Source organism: Pyrus communis, chromosome 17 (assembly GCF_041283825.1).
Source record: "Pyrus communis isolate YQ-2024b chromosome 17, ASM4128382v1, whole genome shotgun sequence".
Classification (NCBI taxonomy): domain Eukaryota; kingdom Viridiplantae; phylum Streptophyta; class Magnoliopsida; order Rosales; family Rosaceae; genus Pyrus; species Pyrus communis.
Window position 1 is genome coordinate 26,041,503 of NC_142581.1, and position 22,697 is coordinate 26,064,199.

The window sequence follows — 22,697 nt, forward strand, 5'->3', positions numbered from 1 at the left end:
GGAACCTCCACTCAAACCAGTTGCCACCAAGGAGTGAAGCACCATTTAAATGCAAAGGTTGCATTCAACTCCTGCATCGGAGGACAAATACTACAAGAAAAGATGCTAAACCTGCATAAGGAAATACCACTTCTGCAAAGGGGAGCAAGTAAGGCAAGTGAAAATGATACATCGAAGCATGTGGAGACAAGCATAACAAATATATGTGCTGATTCATTTGCTGCTTCTTCGAAAGCAAAGGTATCTCATATCATGCTTTTTCCCTGTCTTTTCCTTTGTCTTTGTTATTACTCGCATGGCAAAGTGAAAGAGAGCAGTCAGCGGCACTTGGAGTCAGTCTTCCGATCTGGAACCGACTACCTGGAATCTATTCCTGATTGCTTACCTAGTATTGCTCTCGAGTAGTCATCTTCAACGGTTGATACACTGCCAGAGAAGGGACAAGGAAACTTCAATCTTTCCAACCCTCTTCAATACGAATTGGAAAGATTGAACAAAGAAACAGGTCAGCACCTCCACCTTGTACTTGCCTGCCATATCCTGAAACCGCTCGTAGACCTTCGGGGGGAGACCAAAAGAATCCTGCTGCCCAGTTCAAGAGTAGCACAAAGGAAAATCAACGAGCGGAGGAGACCAGAAGAATCCTCCAGCCCAGTTCAAGATCAAGCCTCAATGGCCCTTGAAGAAATCACAAGTCCGATTCAAAATCAAGTGTTCACCACCCTTGAATCAAATTCAACTCCATATAAAAGGAGCAAGTTCAGACCTTCGGAGGAGACCAAAAGAATCCTCCAGCCCAGTTCAAGAGTAGCACAAAGGAAAATCAACGATTGGAGGAAACCAGAAAATCTTCCAGTCGAACTTAAGATCAAGCCTCGATGGCCCTTGAAGAAATTTCCAGCCCAATTCAAGATCAAGCCCCGACGGCCCTTGGATCGACATCTACATTAAGGAACTTCAAAACGCATCTCATACCCGTGACAAGCACATGTCAACGACGCGCCTTGAAGTGGGGGCATTTGTAGACATCGAAATTTCGGTGAAATGAATGTTAACCAATAATTAAAATTTCAACGCTTACGTGTCACATAAATTTTACATGTAGCGTGTGACTCAACGAAAAATCGAAATAAATTGGAAAGGTCATCAAATAGGACACGTGTCAATATCTGGCAGAAATGATTTATTTCATCTGATTATTTAAATCCAAAAATCAAGTTTTGGAATTCTATAAATAGGAGGCCAAGGCATTCATTTCGAAAGGAAGAAAGAAAGGAAGAAGAGAAAGAAAGAAGGGAATTTACATCACACCAAAACCTTGAAGCCTCGAAACTCTAAAGCTCTCAAGCAAATCCCGAAGGATCAAGAAAACACTCTTCGTTCTTCGTCAAATCCTCCTTCAAAGGTCAAGCCCCAACGGCCCTTGAAGAACTTCCACCGACTCAAGATCAAGCCCCGACGGCCCCTTGAAGAAAGTGTTCATCATCCGTTCATCCTAAGATCAAGCCCCAACGGCCCTTTGGATCAACAACCTCAACAAATCCACACATCCAATCGTTCTTCAAGATGAAGCCCAAAAGCCCTTGAAGATCCGCTCATCCATCAACCTTCAAGATCAAGCCCAAAAGCCCTTGAAGAAATCCATACATCCAGTCTTCAAGATCAAGCCCAAAAGCCCTCGAAGATCCGTTCATCAACTGTTAATCCCTAGATCAAGCCCCGACGGCCCTTTGGATCAACAGCTCATCCACAAACCTTCACCCTACGAAGATAGAATCAGAGGATCAAATTACAAAGAGATTGTAACCCCAAAATCAATACAAACAAAAAATATATTTTGTACACGTATTATTGTCTCTTGTTTCAGGAATTTTTCGTGTTTACAATATGTTCTAGAGTAGTACTTGTTAATTGCGATTAACATGTGAACCAATTTCCAGGATAAGTAAGACAACGCCAGTACTTACAATGCCTTGTGACGACTCAAACTCTTTTCGTTCTTAATGATTTCTACTTGTTAAATATATGAACATGCCATTCTAGATTGCATGCTAGGGACTAAGTTAAGTTGAAAACGTCATTCTCTTAACATACTACATAAGAAAGAGTAATAGGTTGAGTTCTAACATTGAGCCAACTTGAGCATCTTCATCCGGAAATAAAAGGAATTTGAATGAAACATAACATGTTTGCATGATTATTTGGTGGTGGATAACAATTCCCCTAACTCGTTTTTCTTAATTTGTGAACTACTTAAAAATCTGTTTTTGTCCTGTTTTGTTTGTTCGATTTAATTTAAATAGCAAATCAACTCCAAAAATCTCAAAAATTTGTATGAGTGTAGCTCTGTGTGTCTAGTATCTGTATATAAAATTTCGTAGACTTTAGATAAGTGTAAGTCAGTCTAATAATTATTTTTCAGTGGCTGGTCAGTAGGGACAGCAACCCAGTTTTTGTGACATTTTAAGTAGTTAGATGAAACAATATTTTGCGGGAAAGACCCTTATTTTCATATGCTACAATTGACAAATCTTAGTGTTAATAAGGAAAATCAATAGGACATTTGTGTGCTACTTTGTGGTGTGCTTTTAATCCTATCACTATTGCATCTGGAAGTAACAAATACATTGAGAAAATCCGCGTCCGGTCTGACCCCAATTTATAAGTAAGCTTTAAATCTTTTAACACATGAACGGCTCTTGCAAATTGCTTCGCATTGCTTGTCATGTAGGGTGCCCTAACCGGTGGTAGTCTCCTATCTTCATTGTGAAGGTAAAAGTAATACTTTTTTGTTTGTGATGTATCAAAACTGTGACCTTGATCCCAAATTCCTTTTAAGTTTAATGCATTTGCAAAGATGACTCTGGTGAAATGGTCAATTGAATTTGGCGGAAGAGCCTCCTTAATAACTCCATTAGTCTCTTTTTGGCCCACAAATTAGACCTGACAATTTCTTACACGACTGGTTAACAAGACACGTAAATGATACGAAAATAATAAGTTTCGGGTCAACACGATAACTAATGGGTCGTTATTGGGTCTCACAATAAGAACCCATTAATAATTGGTCCTTAACAAGGTTACACAAAAAAAATGACACACAGGTAATCTGTTTCGACACGTGAAGAAAAAAGTTATTTTGATGATTTAATTTTTTAGACTACTAAAAAAACTTTCTCTAAGTACAATAGTAATAGTGTATACATATATATTGTATATTAAATATTAAATATGTATTATTGTATTATTATTCTATATAAATTAAAAAAAATTAAGTTTTATTTATTTATATTTAGTATACAATAGGCAAAAGTGAGATTAAAAAAATTAAAAAATACATTAAAATAAAAATATCAAGTAGTTTAAAAATACCAAACATATTAAAATAATTATAATAATTAATTTATAAGTGCGAAAAATGTGAAAGAAAAAAAAAAGATGCAAAGGCTCGTGCATGCATCCTCTACGCTATGAGTATGGGTACAACATCATTTGAATTTTAAAACCATACAAACCCTCATGAATAGTATTTTTAAGGGAGTTCAAAATAAATAAAATTCATAATCCTTAATGTGCAAGTCTAAAAAATGTGAAAGGATATATAAACATGCAAGGTTCCTGAATCTTGAAACACAACTCCCTTCATTTTGTATATCCTTGAACATTTTTGGTATTTTATAGTAATGTACTAATATTTTTTTCATTATGCTCTAATTAATTTTGGAGTACATAATACTTGAAAGACAAATTATTTATTTATTTATTTATTTTTATGTTTTAGAGTAATATTTAGTGACAACGTGGTATGCATATACTAATTTAGTATTATATTTTCTATTTTTATGTCAAATTATGTTTTTCATTTTCATTTTTTATTTATTTAAAAAATATTTTTTTTAATGGGTAATGAATCATATTATCTGATAATATTAATAAGTGAATTTAGGATTGGATCATATTACTCGTTTTATTTAACAGATATTACACAACAAGACTTATTAAGATATCGAATATAACATGAAAATGACGTGAATACGAAAAATAAAATACGAATGCCAAGACTACCAGAAATTGACTTTGGGATTCGCTTCTTCAGCCCTATTCTTGCAATCGAGTTTGTTGTGACCTTTCTTGTAAACTGTGTCTACCACTTGTTTGAAAGAGGGCTTGAGGGGGGGACAGGCTTTTCGACTCAAAGGCCAATGGCAAAGGACAAGCATGGACCTCCGCCAGGAGATCCATCGACCAAAACCAGAGGGACGAGAGCAATTAGTTCTCGGTTGGATTGTTTGATCCAGATGCTATCAAACTCAGCACAACCTATATAAATGGCCAACAGCGAATACACCATGTTCTCCTCCTTGCCTTGAGTGGTAAGCAGAAGGTTTGTAATTCGCTGTGTGACGTCGGTTAGTTTGCTGACGGATTGTTTGAGATTCAATCTCTGAGGGAGTAAATTATTTTTATTTTATTTATTTTATTATTATTTTATTTTTCTATATTATTCTTATGGTTGTGAAGGGCGGAGGATATTGTCGAAGAGAAGGAAGACAACAAATTAATTAGAGGTCGTAGGATTCCTTTGGAGATGGGAGATTTTGCCAAAACCCTAAATGACTCACTCTTGCATTTGTTGTGTAACCCTTTATTAGCCTTTTTATAGCAAGAAATAGTGGGTGCCTAGTAGCAATTCCCATCCAGCATATATATTGGAATAAGTTTGATGAGGAACAGTAGAAGAATTTGGCAAAATTTTCTTGTTTTCTAAGTAATGTTTTCACAAAATTGCGGAATAATACACGTACGTATTTTCACATACTATATCAGCTCCATATTTTACTAACTATGGTTAAGGGCTAAAAGGCTATAAATATTCTTTTTGCCTAAATTTCTTTTAGCATCCTGAAATTTATATAGGAACCCTTTAAGGGAAGGGATCCCTATTTTTTTTGTTCTTTTATTTATAAAAATGGGGATTAGTTGCGGGGTCCACAACACATTGAATTTTAACGATCTGAACTGTTTATTTTTCAAGTTGTACCTCATAGATCATCCTTACAAAATATTAGTCAAATCGGAAATATTTAAGACATCTAATTGAGTTCAAAGAAATGAACGAATATTTTGTTATATAAGAAACAATGAAATTTGATCTTGATAATTAAATAGGCAAATGGTTTTGGATTGAATTGAATTTTTGTAAGGATGATCTATGAATCGAGACTTACAAAATAGACGGTTCGGATCGTTAAAATTCGATGTGAAGTGGGCCCACACCTAATCCCCATTTTTATAAAAAAAAACCAAAAAAATAGGAACCCCTTTGCATAAAGGGCCTGTAACTTGATTATGTTAAATGAGGAAAAACTTATTAAGTTTTTAAGAAGGGAATTCAGAAGAAAAAAGAAAAACATAATGGATTTTATTTTATTTTTTTTGAAACGAACATATTGGAATTGTTATTGTTAATTAATTAACCGTAGAAGAATAGTTATCATACACTTTGAAATAGAATAATATTACAAAATTTGGAAAGCCCGAAAACTAAAGGTAGCCCATGATAAGCAAACGTAGTACAAAGGATGGAAAGCAAAATTAGAAGGTGCAAACTCAAGCCTTATATCATACTGTTTGGACTCAAAATAGTTTTTAGGGTCAACACATACATACAAATTAAATAGGAGAAAATAGAACTGTAACATCAACTCACTTAATTGGAACAATACTTTTCACATAAATAAGAGCTTCGAAATCTATGACCTCATCGATAATAGGAGGAATATGAAGATACTTAAGATTTCCAGCACTAGAATTATAGGAGGTGGCTCTTTTGTCGGAGGCAAGCATAAGAAGTTCGTCACCTTTCCACAGTGTCAATGGATAACGAATGCCTTTAAGGGGTCCAACAGTTAGGAGTTTCTTCCATGAACTCTTCACTCCATCATAGTCATCCATCATCCATATTTCAAATAATTTTGAATCCTCGCTTGGATCGTAATGAGAGTAATAAGAAGTAACTGATTCATTATACAGAAAAAGACTATAAAACTTAAAACCGGATTCTCTCCTGGAAGGAAATTGTATTCTGTTAAATATCTCATCTCCTAAGTCAAATGAAAGTATGTATTCCTCGCCATCTGTTGCAAACCAATAACAAAATCCCTTCAAGTACACTGAACAAGAACATGGATAGGCATTACTTGATACATCAATATTGATCTCTTTCCAAGAGTTACCAGTCGTTGTGTAGTATACCTCAGCAGTGTAAGGAAGAGAAATACGATGATGATATGTTTGCTCGTCATCAGAATATTCACAATTTTCTCTAATTCGCACAACCTTGTATTCTTTAGCTTTGCAATCATAGCCAAATCCCACGTTTCCAATTCGAATTTTCCATCAGGAGGGGAAGGTAGAAGAAGGCATGAATCGGAAGTTGTCTGAATTCCCCAATTGCAGGATTGCATAAAACAACATTTTCCCCTGTAATTACACAGAAAATACCATCGCAATAACCGTGAATCAATACAGGATGATGGTATTCCATTGGAAACGGTATATTTAGGTCCTCAACATTATATTGAAGGTTGTGCTCATCACTATCAATGGAAAGATTAATCATGGACCATAAAACTTCATATTTCCAACTGTTGTCCGGGAAAACGGGCATTTCAGAACGGTTGAGAAGGATACAAGTGGAGGTTGAGAGTTTGTTGTCCATAGAATTGCTGAGGTGTTTGGCCACAAAACTTGAACTTTTGATGAGAGTGCACCAAGACTTGTGTATGCATTTGAATCGCATGAGAGACTTGGGCGGCAACCTCGACAGGATTTCGACCATCTTATCTTTAGGAGTTTTACTTTTCCGCATCTGGGACATTCTTGTAGTTTTGTTCCACATGAATTCTTCACTCGTATATATACACAGTAAAAAACACGAAAGTTTAAGACACAAACTAAATCAAACTCCAAGTCCCTAAAGCCTGGTAGATGAAGGTTCAATTATTAAACATATTACCACATCTTATGCCCAATTAGTACTAAATAAACTTGAAGTTCCATAACCACATCATATTTAGCTATTGAAGAAAACAAGGCCAATCCAGATTTGGTGAGTTTTTTAAAGAAAACATGGGCGATTTAGTCAGTTGCAATTTTTATGGAAACTCATACGTTCAATTTACTATTTATTTTTTATTTTTTTGTTCATATAAAACCATTCAAATTTTACTTTATAAGTCTACATTAAATAGATGAGGTGAGCATGATATTCATATATGGGCGAACATGTAACATCACATGATTTCAATTAACTAACAAAGGAAAATTCATATATTCACACGAATTTTAATTAGTTAAGCTATTTTTTCATTAGAAATACAATCACATGACTGCTTCCTTATTGCAACTAAGAACTTTTCTATTTAAAAACCACTTTGCATTTAAATTCACCCTAATTTCTATCCACGCCCCATTAAAAATGAATTTTTTTCACCTTTTTCTAAATAAGGACGATGCAGTGGTGAACTTAGAAAAAGGTTTGCGGTTCTGAAATGGTATTGGTTTGAAACCAAACTGCACTATGAAAAAACAATTTGGTTTCGGTTTTGAACATTGGAAACCCAACTGAAACTGAACCGTACCACAAATTAAAAAAAAAAAATATATATATATATTTCATTTAATATCATTGACTAGCTGATGAAGGAGGAGGACAGTGGCGAAGATACGTGAGGGCGAGAAGTGGCGGCCTCCCCTCCCTTTGCCGGAAAACACAACTAGGAGCGCTCTTTTAGCCCTTCCGTTCTTGTCGAAAATGAGAATTCCCGCTTCCGTGGTCTGGTTTCTGCTACTATGCGGGAAATCGTCTTCAACAATAGCCGTCGTTCAAGAGAAGGACGACGAGTCGGTCTTCCTGTAGAAAAGAGTGAGTGGAGGTGGGTCGTCAAAGGAGATAAGGATTGGTGGCAGGTTGCAATGAAATTTGGTTGTTTGTCCATATTTGAAAAAAAAATTGGGTTGCCGTCTCCTTCTCCAACCCCTCTCCTTCGTCAACACCACTTTTGTCTCCTCGTTCGACCCAGATTTCCCATGGCTCTGCCGTGGTCCCCACTGGTATTTGGTGGGTGAAAGGTTTGAGGGTGGTGTTTGGCTAGTGAGAATTCATGGCAAACAAAGGATATTGGTTCTTTGTTTTATTTAGGGTGTGGTGATGCAGAGCCATAGCAAAGGGGAGGGAGAAGATGGTTTCGCCGGAGAAGATTGGGGTTGCAGTCGCCGGGAAGAGGGTTGGAATTGATTGAAAAATAGAAGTTGGGATGAGGAAGATGATGAGTGTTTGGTAACGAAGGTAGTAAGTGTTTTGGGAGATTTTAGATATGACAAGTGGATTATACTTTTATTGGGTCATTTCATGAGTTCAGTATAATGGGTACTCACTAGACAGTACCCAATTATTGTCCCTTTTTTTTTTCTCTTCTGATCCCACCTTTTTTTTTGTGGTGTGTTAACTCATTTTTCTCCTTTTTTTAATTTTTTATTCTTGTATGTATTTTTATTTTCTTTTTTAAGACTCCTACCATATTTATCTTAAACATTCATAATATCTATAAATATTGTATTACTTTTTAAAACAATGTAAATATTGTTTAAGGTTTATTTTACAATAATTTAAATCCATCTAGGCTCCTACTTAGATCTCGCCTAGGCTTGCTAGGTCTCAGTCCGCTGTTTGACTAGTGCCTAACATTTTTTTAGGATCTAATCCTAACCAATTTAAGCTTCTTACATTGACTTTGATATTATTGCTTACAACTGTTGTGGTAGAGAGACTATTTTCTGCTATGAATATTGACCCAAAACTTTGCATTCTCTAATGTGAAAGCAACCGCTTCGATTGAACCTTGCACTCTTTTAAATTTCATCCCTCCCCTAGGCAAATCCTGGCTTGGCCACTGGAGGAGGATATATATACACCTGAACGATAAGGCCCCTACTCTTACTATCAAAAGACTCTCAAAGGTATAGAGTACGTTCACATGAAGGATCGAGAACCCGGTGCATAGGCAGATTACTTTCAGCAAGCGCTGGGTGGGGATCTTGAAGAAGGCTAAGAAGTTATATGTGCTGACTGATGCTGTGATTGGAGTTTTCATTTTCTCCTTCCATGGAAAGCTCTTTGAACTAGCCACCAAAGGGTCTCTAGCTCTCTACCTATTTCTGTATAATAATAATGTATCTTGTTAATTTAGTAGATAGTTTCAAATACCATATATTAAGTTGTGTAATTTTTTTAGTACATTAATAGAAAGAAAATTTAAACGGTGAGAGTACAATAGCCAAAACCATTAGCTTGCGCTCTGGCCCGACCAAGGAAGATTCAATTCCAAGCTTATTGATAATCCACGATCAACTTCCTTATCAGAGACCCAAGTGTTAATTAACTCTTTTTTTCCATTGAACCTTGATGGTATGAGGAAAATTTTATTGATATTCAAAGAAAAAAAAGGTTTTTAAAGGTTATTTTAGTACCATTGGACAACATGATATGGGTGGTGTTGTATCCCTTATTCAAGTTGGATAGACTTGAAAAGGCCTTTAGAGGTGCATTTTTAGGTATGAAATTAGTAAAATAATGATGTTCACACAATATGGTGTCTGTAGTTGCATTGTATGTTTGACAACTAACTTTCTCACTAAACATGCCTAGAAATAAATTAATTGAATCGGTCACATGAAAAAAATATACTTTCATTTATTTAATTAATAATTTGAGAAAATAATATCACAAGATAATCTTCCAAAAAATTAAGACAAAAACACCAAACAATTAATCCAAATTACATGGAAAATTGTGCAAAAATATAAACTCAAAAAGTAGGGAGTTTTAACGAAAAATCCGCGGTACTGTTCACTTTAACGAAAAACCACATTTTTACACTAAAAAGTCAAACTTGGTACTATTCATTTTACCCTTTATTTTGTCTATATCATTAAAACTTAAAGTTTTTAATCTATTTTCATTAATTTACCTAAAAAATTAAGGAGGAGGGAGGGGGGGGGGGGGAGTGGGGTGGTTGGGGTTTGGGCCACTAGGTGAACTGGATCACACTTCGGCCACGCCTTAGCAGTTCTAATGTTCCATATGTACAGATGCCTCTTAAAAATCTGAAATCTCCAAAGTGGTTTCTTCTTTTTTACAAAGTATAAATAGAAATTGGGGTAAATTTAGATGAAAAGGGGTTATGTGATTGTATTTCTAATGAAAAAATGGCTTAATTTATTAACCTGTGTATGATTATATGAATTTTCCTTTCTTAGTTAACTTAATGTAGAATTAAAACGTAAAATTTCAGTGGTTATTTGTGTATCATTAAAAAAACAAAAAAACTAAATATAGTAAAATTTAAACGTATGGTCCACCATAAAACTCGAAACTTACTAGATCGCTTCTGTTTTCTTTGATAGCTAGCTATATATGCTGTGGTCATGGAATTCCAAGTTAATTTAGTACTGTTGGATATTAGCATCTTAGTAGTAATATGTTTAGTAATTGAACCTTGACCTACCAGGCCTTAAAGACTCGGAGTTTTATTTAGTTTTCTCAAACTTGTGGTGTTTTTTTCTGTGTGTATATATGTGTGAAGAATTCATGTGGAACAAAACTGCCAAAATGTCCCAGGTGCATGAAAGTGAAACTCTTGAAGATAGGGTGGTCGAAATCTTGTCCAGGTTGTCGCCCAAATCTCTGATGCGATTCAAATGCATACGCAAGTCTTGGTGCACTCTCATCAATAGTCCAAGTTTTGTGGCCCAACAGCTTAGCAATTCTGTGGACAACAAATTCTTATACTCCACTTGTATCCTTCTCAACCGTTCTCAGACTCATGTCTTCCCAGACAATAGTTGGAAACAAGAAGTTTTTTGGTCCATGATTAATCTTTCTATTGATAGTGATGAGCACAACCTTCATTATGATGTTGAGGACCTAAATATACCATTTCCGTTGGAAGATCATGATTACGTATTGATTCTCGGTTATTGCAATGGGATTGTTTGTGTAACAGCAGGTAAAATTATTCTTTTATGCAATCCTACAACGAGGGAATTCATGCGACTTCCCAGTTCATGCCTTCTTCTACCTTCCCGTCCCAAGGGAAAATTCGAATTGGAAACGGTCTTTCGAGCATTAGGATTTGGCTATGATTGCAAAGCTAAAGAATACAAGGTTGTGCAAATTATAGAAAATTCTGAGTATTCAGATGATGAGCGAACATATTATCATCGTATTCCTCTTCCTCACACGGCTGAGGTATACACCACGGCTGCTAACTCTTGGAGAGAGATCAAGATTGATATATCAACTAAAACTTATTCTTGTTCTTGTCAAGTGTACTTGAAGGGACTTTGTTATTGGTATGCAACGGATGGTGAGGAATACATACTTTCATTTGATTTAGGTGATGAGATATTTCATAGAATACAATTGCCTTCTAGAAGAGAATCCGGTTTTAAGTTTTATTATATCTTTCTTTGTAATGAATCCCTTGCTTCGTTTTGCTCTCGTTACGATCGAAGTGAGAAGTCTGAATCATGTGAAATATGGGTAATGCACGACTATGACGGAGTAAAGAGTTCATGGACAAAACTACTAATCATTGGACCCTTACAAGCCATTGGGAAGCCATTGACATTTTGGAAAAGTGACGAGCTTCTTATGCTTGCTTCCGATGAAAGAGCCACCTCTTATAATTCTAGTACTGGAAATCTCAAATATCTTCATATTCCTCCGGTTCTCAATAGAGTTATAGATTTCCAAGCTCTTATTTATGTGAAAAGTATTGTTTCACTCAAGTGAGTTGAGTGCAAAGTTCCATTTCTTCATATTTAATTTGTATTCATGATATAAGGCTTGCGTTTGCATCGTTTAATTTAATTGCTTTGTGGCCTTTGTACTATTTATTCTGATCATGGGCTGCCTTTAGTTTTTGTGCTTTTCACATTTTGTAATGTTATTCTATTTGGAAGTGTATGATAACTATTTTCTTTAGAGTTAATTAATAATAACAATTCAGATTTTTTGGCTCATTTAGCATAATAAAGTTAAACCTTCCAGCGTAGAAGTGCAAACTTTTATAAGTAAAATTCGGGATTCTAAAAAAATTTACGCAGAATATTTATAGCCTTTTAGCCCCTAGTGGTAGTTTGTAAAATACGGAATAGGTATAATATGTGAAAGATATGTACATGTATTATTCAACAACTTTGCTAAGACTTTACTTTGAAAAATTCAGCTACTTTTTTAATTTTAATATTTATGTATTTATTTAAATTAATTAAATAATTATATTAAGTTAAGAATACGTGTTGATTACATGAATTATATGTATTATTAAAAAATGTGTGACAATAACTGGTATTAAACATGAAAAATATGCATTTACATGTTTAAAACTTGTATTGTACGTTTGACTTTAGAAAAAAAAACGTGCAATTTAACATAACATTAAAACGTGTATAGAAAATGGAAGATTTTTTTTCAAAATATGTAAATTCGTGTATAATATGTGAATTTCCTAACTATGCCCGTAACCCCTCATCAATAAAACAACAAAAATTATAAGAAGCTAGATTTGATGAAAAGTATCATTTTGAGCAGCAAGAAGCGACACGCATTTTATGATTTCATAATTTTAAAATCATCAAGTAAAATAATGAGTGTATCCACCATCTAATATTACTGCACTAAGATGTGAGAATACGAAGAAATGACCCACATGAAATGTTTAGCAATGGACTAATTCTCCTATATCTAATTGATTTTTAATTAAAACTCAACCCTAAAGCCTTAATAAGAAATTGTTGTTGCAAATAGCAATAGTTATAATTGCCGTTTTAGCCCAAAATGATCTATGAGATTGACATAATTCCTCATTTTGGTCACTAATAATGAAAAATGATAAAACTAGTCCCTGAGTTTATCCACCATAAATTATTTTGGTTCATTTGCGAAAAATCTATCGATATCCTCGTTAAATTGTCACGTGAACAACTATGTGACCACCATTTTAAGGGTATTTTTGTCAAATGAACCACTTGACTTGAGGATATTGACGAATTTTTCATGGAATGACTAAAATGATTTATAGCGGTCAAACTCAAGGCCACTTCTATCATTTTTTATAATCAGGGATTAAAGTGAGGAGTTATGTCATTCTAAGATCATTTGGCCAAAAAGCCTTGTGAATTTCAAAAGTTTTGTGGCGTATTTTATACGAGAGAGAGAGAGAGAGAGAGAGAGAGAGAGAGAGAGAGAGAGAGAGAGAGAGGGTGCGGCATCAATAGAGAAAGTGGAGAAATTGTAGAATGCTTTGGGATTTTGTGATTCTCTCTATGGCAGTGCCTTTATTTATAGTAAACAAAGAGGAGAGGATGACCTTGTCCTCCAAGTAAGTACAGTCTTATAAGGAAAGAATCGCTAGAATAATGGATAATCTAGAATCCAAATCTAACTAGGATTTACACAGTCACGTACTAAATAATATTCATAACACTTCTCTGTGAATGTGTAAATACTCAAGTAGATGTAACATAAGGTTCGACAAAGTTGGGGAAGCTGCCTCGTCAGTATTGATCTGAGAACACGTTAGTCTCAAACAGGGAACTTCCTTATTGAAATAAGTCTCACAAAATCTTGTTATGGTAAAACCCAATATGGGCCAAAAAACCATACATAGTCTAAGGAAAATGGTGAGTTGGATGCAAAGCCAATTTAAACGCCTATGGGACTTACATAAGGGTAACACCAGCCCAAAATAGGTGCCTTGTAAAAGCCTAGTCAAGTAGCATAAGCCTAAAGGGAAAATTCTCCTAATCGTAAAGACAGGAATATCCTTACATAAACGCATGTTTATTATCAAAATTACAAAGGAGATCAAATTAGTACAATAGTTTGGTGTACACAAATGCATGTTTATTATCAAAGCCACAAAAACATCTCATCATCTCAAATGAATTGGACTCCAGTGCAAATTCTGCACTACATGTCCAGCGAGGAAGAAGGTTGGTGATGGGTATTCTAGTGTGATTTCAACACTTAAGCCACATGAGTGCCATATAGGCAAATGTTTGAACGAAGAACCATCACCATCACCATCAGTGAGGAACAGATGAGGAAGAAAGCGGTGATGAAGGACCCTTCAGCGAATCTTCGCAGTTCGTGTAGATCCTATCCTTCATCGGAAACTGGATGAAGAATGCTACAAGGGATGAACGTTATAGAACAAGTTACAAGAAGTGGGCATATTATAGAACAAGTTGCAAGAAGCAAGAAGGCATTCCTGAGAACATGGTGAAAATTACTCTACACAACATGACTTTCTGGGATTAGAATTTTCTTCAACGAAAAACCAAGAGGAAAACTAGGATTGGAGAGGTAGTTTAAGGTGAAAACAGGTTTTATGGCACACAAGATAGAAGAATGAAGGGAATAGTGACCTAAGAGGGCTACTGAAATCATTGACAATGAAGAGTCGCCAACCTAGAGATCGATCTAGGCAGAATCAAGGCTAATCAATGAGAAGTATGCATGCAAAACAGAGGCATGCATCATCATGATGGTTAAATTTAGATGGATGCATGACGAAAACCAAGAACAACTCAATTACCCCTTTTAATGAATAGGACTAGCTCGTAGCGTTACATATTTCAACTTACTCTAAAATGCATGGTCTTTGGATAACAATCCATCCTCAAGGGGAATAGGTTGCATCTTAAGCAGATAGTTAGGGGCAATTGTGGGACCATGATTTTCCAAGCCCGGAGTAAGGCTGATCCAAATACAGTTGCCTCAGAAGTCCGGTCATGGACTAACCAGTTCTAGGAAGAGTTGTATCATATAGAGTAGCGGTGACACCATAACTTTACCTCAAGGCAATAGGCTGAGTCCTAGGAACTCCACTAGATAACCATGTTTGTTCTATAAGACATGCGATCTGATATGGATATGGACATAATCAGATCCTATAAGTCTTAGAGTTCTTACAATCTTAGAATTAGCGTGCACCACAAGTAATCACAACTCGTAAGAGGGTGCAATATCTACTTCTAGATATCCTCTAGGATTCTCCTGGCTTAGAACAATGATTTTATCCTAAAAAGGTCTTCCTCCCCACGATATAAATACACCCATCTAGGGTTCATCTCTGGTAACGCAATCTAAATAGTTTAATTCTCTTGCCCACTGTTTGAGTCTAAAATCATTCACTAACTTGACTTTGGCAACATGATCAATAGGTCGGAGAAGAAACTTCTCTGCTACTTTAATTTGAGGCCCTTCTCCTATATGTTGGAGAAACAATGTCAGGTAAAAGTATATCATTTTTAAAGGGAAATGCTATTGGCAGTCCAAAAATCTCATTCTACACTCTTTACAAGTGTATTTTTCTTTCCAAATATAGAAAGTTTGGAGTGTAGAATGAGATTTTTGGACTGCCAATAACAATTCCCTTTTTAAATTGTAATACATATTAATTTCTATTAGGATTAATAACAAATTTTTTAACTTTTTTCTTTAGGAGGGTTCTAAGTTCTGGAAGACTGACATGTTCAAGGAAGTTTACGTTCAACCCGACGATTAGACAACTAAGCAGTTGCATATAAGTTTATGTAATTGTTATTATTCTTACATTTATAAATATTAAAATATTAATTTGTATTTTCTTATTACATTCTACTATGGTGGAGAAGCATCACAGCTTTCCTCGGACACCCTTATTGAGGACATGATTCTGACCGAGGATGCGAGTCTTAAGATCATGGCTGAGACTCTGGATCAGACACTCAGTTGTAAGCCTAGTAAGGATTATCAGAGGATGAAGAATGCTCGATACCATGATACTGCTGCCTCATCTTCTTCCGGGCAGACCTTGGGACAGGTTGCCACGTTGACGACACAAGTTAATGACCTGAAGCAGTAGCTTGTGGTCCAAGGCCATCAGATGTCCCAAATCTTATATACCCTCCAATTGTCCGACTTTCAGTTTCCCATGCCATCCTCAGCTTCCCAGCTAGCTCAGTTATCAAGTTCCCAGCCATTCCATACAGCACATACCCAGCCATTCGACTCAACAAACCCCGACCACTGGCTTTTAATGTTTTTTATTTTTTTATTTTTTGTATTAGGATTTTTTTTTTGGCTTGTACGTACACACACACACACACATATATATAATATAAATAATAATTAATCTAATTATTCTTTTTGTCTTTTAAATAAATTAAAATATGTAATTTAACAAAAAAAATTAATTAATCTGTAATTTAATAAAGATTATTTAAAAATTTTTGCACAATGAACAACGTTCGTCACCTAAGATTTAAAGCTTGGAACTCTTTCGTCGCAAGAAAGTTGGAATGACGACATATTTATAAATAAAAAGTTAAAAATACTTGAAAACCAAATATGATAGGACAAATTTGTTGCATCCCTTTATCCGACGAAGCCCCGTCCCCGCACAATGTGTTACCTAAAGAAGCCTTGTCATCGCCTAAAGTTAAACACAATGATGCTCTGTCATAACCTTAAACTTGACTTGGCGACATTCCTTCTTCCCTTAAACTTTAGTGCGAAGAGTACCTTTGTCGCTAGTTCACGTCGTGAAAAGGTCTTCAGCGACAAAGTTTTCTCCTTTGTTGCGCAATTGTTTGCTTCTCAACCTTTGCGTGACGAGTTCTAGGCGAAGAAGGTTTCGTCGCCCCAAATTTAGCACGACGGCTTTGCACGATGAACTTGTTTTCTCGTGAAAGATGTTTTTTGTAGTAGTGAACGCAAAAGTTAAAGGTCAGATTAATGAACTTAAACAGGCCTCATTTGGTATAGAGGATAGTATTGGATATGAATGGGTACAATTTTTAACGTTTGTTGATGGAAGAAATAAAAAATTCAACTTGCTAGTAGAAGATGGATTACTCAGTCGAAAACTTATCCATTCCAATCCCTTTCAAAACAGTCGGATTAGAAAGGGAGGATTTTTTTCACGTCTAGTCCCCTCAAAGTGAAAATTCATTCTCCTCTACCCTAATATGGCTTGAATTTAAAGGGTTCTCAATTCTAATTCAATCCTAATGTCCAAATGATAACCTGAACAACCATAGATCTCCAATGCTGCTTCTCTTCTTGATGCTTCTATGAAATTTCTGCTAAATCTCAGGTTTTGCTCTTAGTCAATCTCCCAAATCCTAGTTTAGTTGTTCAGTCGGAACATGTATCTAATCTTACTTAACCCTTTAGTCTCAGAGTCTGCATGTATTTGTTAAAAAAGGCTTTTGAGACCTTCCCAATAGTTTTCCACCTGGGACTCATCACTAACATAGCGTGTAATCTTCATATAACTTAAGCAACTGTCTTCACACCGAGCAACAATTACATTTACCATGATCAGAATTCTAAAACAAAGATTTGAGCTTGGTGATGTTGTAGTTTGCTGGTTAAGCCTCCAGAGATGTTGAATTGCGCATGAGAATATTTGTGCACCTTACTCATTTAATGAGGGCATTTTTGTTTTCTTTAGAAAAAATCCATATATCGTCTCCAGAACTTTTAGGATATTTCTGCCCCCGCCCACACAAACAATCAGCACAATATTTATGCCCCGCCAAAGGTATCCAGTATTAAGAGCGGCCTAGCTAGTACTGCTGCTTGTATATGCAGTACGGTCACTTGCATACCTCCAGATGACCATTTTCATATATATTAAATTAGTTGTGAGTTCTAAATAAACACAACTTCTCACCTAAGTTTATCCAACCACTTACGTTTTTTTATTTTTAATTGCGTCAAAAGACAAAAGAAGAGTTTTAATCAAAACCAACATTTTGGTTTCTATTGAATAATACAGAAGAGAAAAAAAGATGTCGGTCTATAGTGAAGTTCAGAAATTGGGGGTGTAATTAAAAATTGGGGTAAACTTAGATGAAAAGTGGTTATGTGATTGTATTTTTAATGAATTTTTTTTACTTGATTAACTAAAACTCGTGTATGAATTTGTGAATTTTCTTTTCTTAGTTAATTAAAATCATGTGATGTTACATGCGGGCCCATGCAGGGGTATCATGTGAATTTTACTTCCTTAGTTAATCTAATGTAGAATTAAAATGTAATACCCGAATGGTTATTTTTGTATCAATAAAAAGAAATAAATTAAAAATAGTAAATTTGAACATATGATTCTCCATAAAACTCGAAACTAAATGGATCACCCTTGTTTTCTTTGGAAAACTCAAAAAACGCCAACTGTGGATCGCCCATCTTTTCTTTGATAGCTATAGACGTCGTGGTTATGGAACTCCAAGTTTATTTAGTACTGTTGGATTTTGGCATCTTATGTGGTGATATGTTTAATAATCGAACTTTGATCTACCAGGCCTTAGGGACTTGGGGTTTAATTTAGTTTGTCACTCAAACTGGTGTTCTTTCTTGTGTGTATATATATATATATACGTGTGAAGAATTCCAGTGAAGCAAAACTGCCAAAATGTCCCAGGTGCATGAAAATGAAACTCCTGAAGATAAGGTGGTCGAAATCCTGTCCAGGTTGCCGCCTAAGTCTCTGATGCGATTCAAATGCATACGCAAGTCTTGGTGCACTCTCATCAAGAGTCCAAGTTTTGTGGCCAAACACCTCAGCAATTCCATGGACAATAACCTCTCGTCCTCAACTTCTATCCTTCTCAATCGTTCTCAGGCTCACATTTTCCCGGACGAGAGTTGGAAATATGAAATTTTATGGTCCATTATTAATCTTTCCATTGATAGTGATAAGCACAACCTTCATTATGATGTTGAGGACCTAAACATTCCGTTTCCAATGGAAGACCATCACCCGGTACTGATTCACGGTTGTTGCAATGGGATTGTCTGTGTAATAACAGGGAAAAATGTTGTTTTATGCAATCCTGGAATTAGGGAATTCAGGCAACTTCCCGATTCTTGCCTTCTTCTACCCCATCCCAAGGGAAAATTCGAATTGGAAACAACCTTTCAGGCAATGGGATTTGGCTATGATTGCAAAGCTAAACAATACAAGGTTGTGCGAATTATAGAAAATTGCGAGTATTCAGATGATGAGCAAACATATTATCATCGTATTGCTCTTCCTCACACGGCTGAGGTATATACCATGGATTCCAACTCTTGGAAAGAGATCAAGATTGATATATCAAGTAAAACTTATTCCTGGTCTTGTTCAGTGTACTTGAAGGGATTTATTTATTTGTATGCAACGGATGGCAAGGAATACATACTTTCATTTGATTTAGGTAATGAGATATTTTATATAATACAATTCCCTACTAGTAGAGAATCCGGGTTTAGTTTTGATTATATTTTTCTTCGTAATGAATCCCTTGTTTCCTTTTGCTCTCGTTTTGATCCAAGTGAGGATTCTCAATCATGTGAAATATGGGTAATGGACAACTATGACGGAGTTAAGAGTTCATGGACAAAACTCCTAACCGTTGGACGCTTACAAGGCATTAAGCAACCATTGACATTTTGGAAAAGTGACGAGCTTCTTATGCTTGACTCCGATGGAAGAGCCACCTCTTATAATTGTAGTACCCGAAATCTCAAGTATATTCATATTCCTCTTACTGTCAGTGAGGTTATAGATTTCGAAGCTCTTATTTATGTGGAAACTATTGTTCCAATCAAGTAAGTTGAGGACAAAGTTCCATTGTCTCCTATTTAATTTGGATGCATGGTATAACACTTTAGTTTCCGTGGAAAAACTTGTAAATCGGGGAGGATCCGAGCTCGAGTATCCAAATAAGGACTAATCCTCTGACAAACATCACATCACAATTGGAGAAAAGGGAATGAACCGAGTTACAAGGACTTAATTTTGAAGAAAAAAGGCTTCTATAAAAGGCGGCAAAGGGATTAGATAAAGAGACGCTCAACGCAAATCAAAAGACTTCTTTAAAGCTTTGCCGCTTACTTTTCAAGCATTCCCTCTGTAACTAAGACATTCTCTTGTATTTATAGTTTTGCTACTTTCATTTTGATTTATTGATTTTCTTTGTTTTTTTTTTTTTTTTTTTTTTTTAAAAGCCCTTTGTTAGTACATTGCCCACAACTACAAGAACTTGCCCGACTACGTAAAAAACTTGCTCGATGGCTCGTATTTGTTACTTACGTTCACGCTATTGTCTTTATGTTTCGCTTAGTTATCAATGTTTCTTGAATATTTGCTGATATATCCCCTTGTTTATTCATTTTGCTTTACTGTCCTGCATTCCCCCAATACTCAAAGGTTGTTCACTGGCTCAAAATCTCTTTTTGATCAATTTGCGATCCTTGATTTTTTTTTTTTTTTTTTTTTTTTTGGGGTGTTTAGCACAAGAAAATGATAAACTCCTTGTTTTCAAGGCACATAAAAGGACCTAAGTATGGATTTAACTCCTCCAAGATAACATTCCTTTAGAGCAGTTCAACCGGAGGTGGAATAGCCCAGCACCCTATCAAAGTGCTCTAGCCGGCAAAACAACTTGGCACCCAACCCAAGCCAGGCAACAACCAGCCCATTTCGGACAGACCCAGAGGCCGGCCTATTTGGCTGGCGCGTGCAGCACACTCGCGACTGGGCGCGAGTAGGAGACAAGGGTGCAGGCAGCGGGGCCCGCTTGTCAGCCAACTTGTGTTCACCCAAATTAGGGCTATGTGGCCCTCCTCAGTGTCGTTGGATTTCCAACGGCTAGTTTTTGTAGACCGTTGGATTTCCAACGGTAAAAAAAATTTAAATTTGACTTTTAAAATGGACCATCCGATCACAGATCAACGGTCCACGTTTTTTTCACCAAAAAAAAAACAAAATAAAAAAAAAGGCCCAACAGTCAGAATTTTGACCGTTGGCCACGTGGCAGCTCGTTGGCTGTTAGATTTGAATATTTTTCAAATCCAAGGGTCTAGATTAATTAACAACATTAAAATTTATTAAAAATTTATTAAAATTATGATTTTTTTTTTAAATACAGAAAAATTTAAAAAAATTAATTTTATTTTTATTTTTTATAAATACCTAACCCTCATCTTCCACCTTACACCACATTTCAATATTTTCTACACTTTCTACACTTTCTACATTTGAATATTTTGTACACTTTGAGAGAAAAAAATGACTTCGTGGAAGCTCATTGAAGATGTTACGTTATGTGAATGTTGGGTTCACACTACTCATGACCCGATTACGGGTAATGAGATGGATAAGCGAGAAATGTGGAGTAAAATTACGAAAGTGTTTTGCGATGTACATGAAAAAGATGCCAGATCTAGTCAAGGTCTTCAAGGTCGTTGGAAAAAACTCAACGCATCCTTTTCTTGTTGCAAAAATGCCATCTCTTATGCTTCCGGTAATCTGCGTAGTGGGACAAGTTTAGCGGATCAGGTAACAATATTTTTACTTATTTATATGCATTCCACCCACGTCAATATTTTAATTTATTTAATTTCTTATGTAATTTTTATGTAATTTCTTATGTGATTTATATGCATTCCACGTGCATCAATATTTTAATTTATTTATTTGTGTTACACCCGTATTTTTTAATACTATCTTATCCCACATTTTTATAGACACTACAAGCACAAGCATTCTACAATGCAAAGAACCGTAACAAATCATTCAACAAATGGGAATGTTGGCAAATTGTCAAAGATTGCCCTAGATACAAAATTGTGGCAACCGGTCCAGAAGTTGGCATGCACGGTATGGGTCTACACAGTTCACCAGAAGCAAACACGGCCGAACAAGAATCCAACACATTTGAAGACGCCGAAGGGACGCCTTAAGAAGTGCCGGAGACCTAACCAACTCGTCAGTCCCTCAGGCCTCAAGGTAAAAAGGCATCAAAGAAAAAAGGTAGTTCTTCCAAAAATGACTACATTAAATATATGGAGGAACTTGCTCGCCATGGTGAACTGAACATGGCGTGGGAAATGGCTAGAGATGAGGAAAAAGCAACTGATATGGCAGCAATAATAGCAGCTACTGAGGCTCGTGATGCGGCGGCTCAGTGACAAAGAAATAGTTAATCGAGAGAACAAGATTATTAGAGAAACACTTCATCGAGAGAATGAGATGCTTAGAGAAGAAATGATGGCTCAAGCAGATTATGACACTATGAACAAGTCTCTAGTAGGACTGTCTCCGAATTCAAAATATTTTTGGACATCTATTAAAAAAGAGATGTCGTGCGAAGGAGGCGTGCAAGAGATGTCGAAACAAGTCGAGAGGGTTCTAACTACAGAAATCCTAGCAACGAAGATCCTAACACCACATATCCTAACTCCACAGACTTTTTATAATTTCGTATTTATTTGTAGTACTTTATTTAATTTGTTATGTAATTTGTTATTATTTTTAGAACTTTATTTAATTTCTTATTTATTTTTAGAACTTTATTTAATTTCATATTGTAATTTCTTATTTATTTTTAGAAATTTATTTAATTTCTTATTTATTTTTTGTACTTTATTTAAACACATCAAATAAGATATCATAAACTCACCAAATAAACTTTAAAAAAAAAAACACCAAATAAAATTACATAACCTTACCATATAAACTTAAAAAAAAAAAAAACACACTAAATAAGATTACTTAAAAAACAATACACTTTATTCTTCAACCACAAGCCTT

General features: G+C 35.6%; 2 protein-coding genes and 1 pseudogene across 2 annotated transcripts; 2 read left to right on the forward strand and 1 right to left on the reverse strand.

The window, feature by feature from the left end:
* Nucleotides 1-5,595: 5,595 nt before the first annotated feature.
* Nucleotides 5,596-6,908, reverse strand: LOC137708110 (F-box/kelch-repeat protein At3g06240-like; annotated as a pseudogene).
* Nucleotides 6,909-10,636: 3,728 nt separating this feature from the next.
* Nucleotides 10,637-12,031, forward strand: LOC137708108 (F-box/kelch-repeat protein At3g06240-like). The gene has a single exon (XM_068447102.2). It carries the CDS (start codon nt 10,637-10,639, stop codon nt 11,855-11,857), a length of 1,221 nt encoding a protein of 406 aa, XP_068303203.2. The 3' UTR covers nt 11,858-12,031.
* A 6,333-nt stretch (nt 12,032-18,364) lies between these two features.
* LOC137708097 (F-box/kelch-repeat protein At3g06240-like) lies at nt 18,365-20,256 on the forward strand. Its single transcript, XM_068447088.2, has one exon. The coding sequence runs from the start codon at nt 18,534-18,536 to the stop codon at nt 19,713-19,715; it is 1,182 nt and encodes a 393-aa protein (XP_068303189.2). The 5' UTR covers nt 18,365-18,533; the 3' UTR covers nt 19,716-20,256.
* Nucleotides 20,257-22,697: the final 2,441 nt, after the last annotated feature.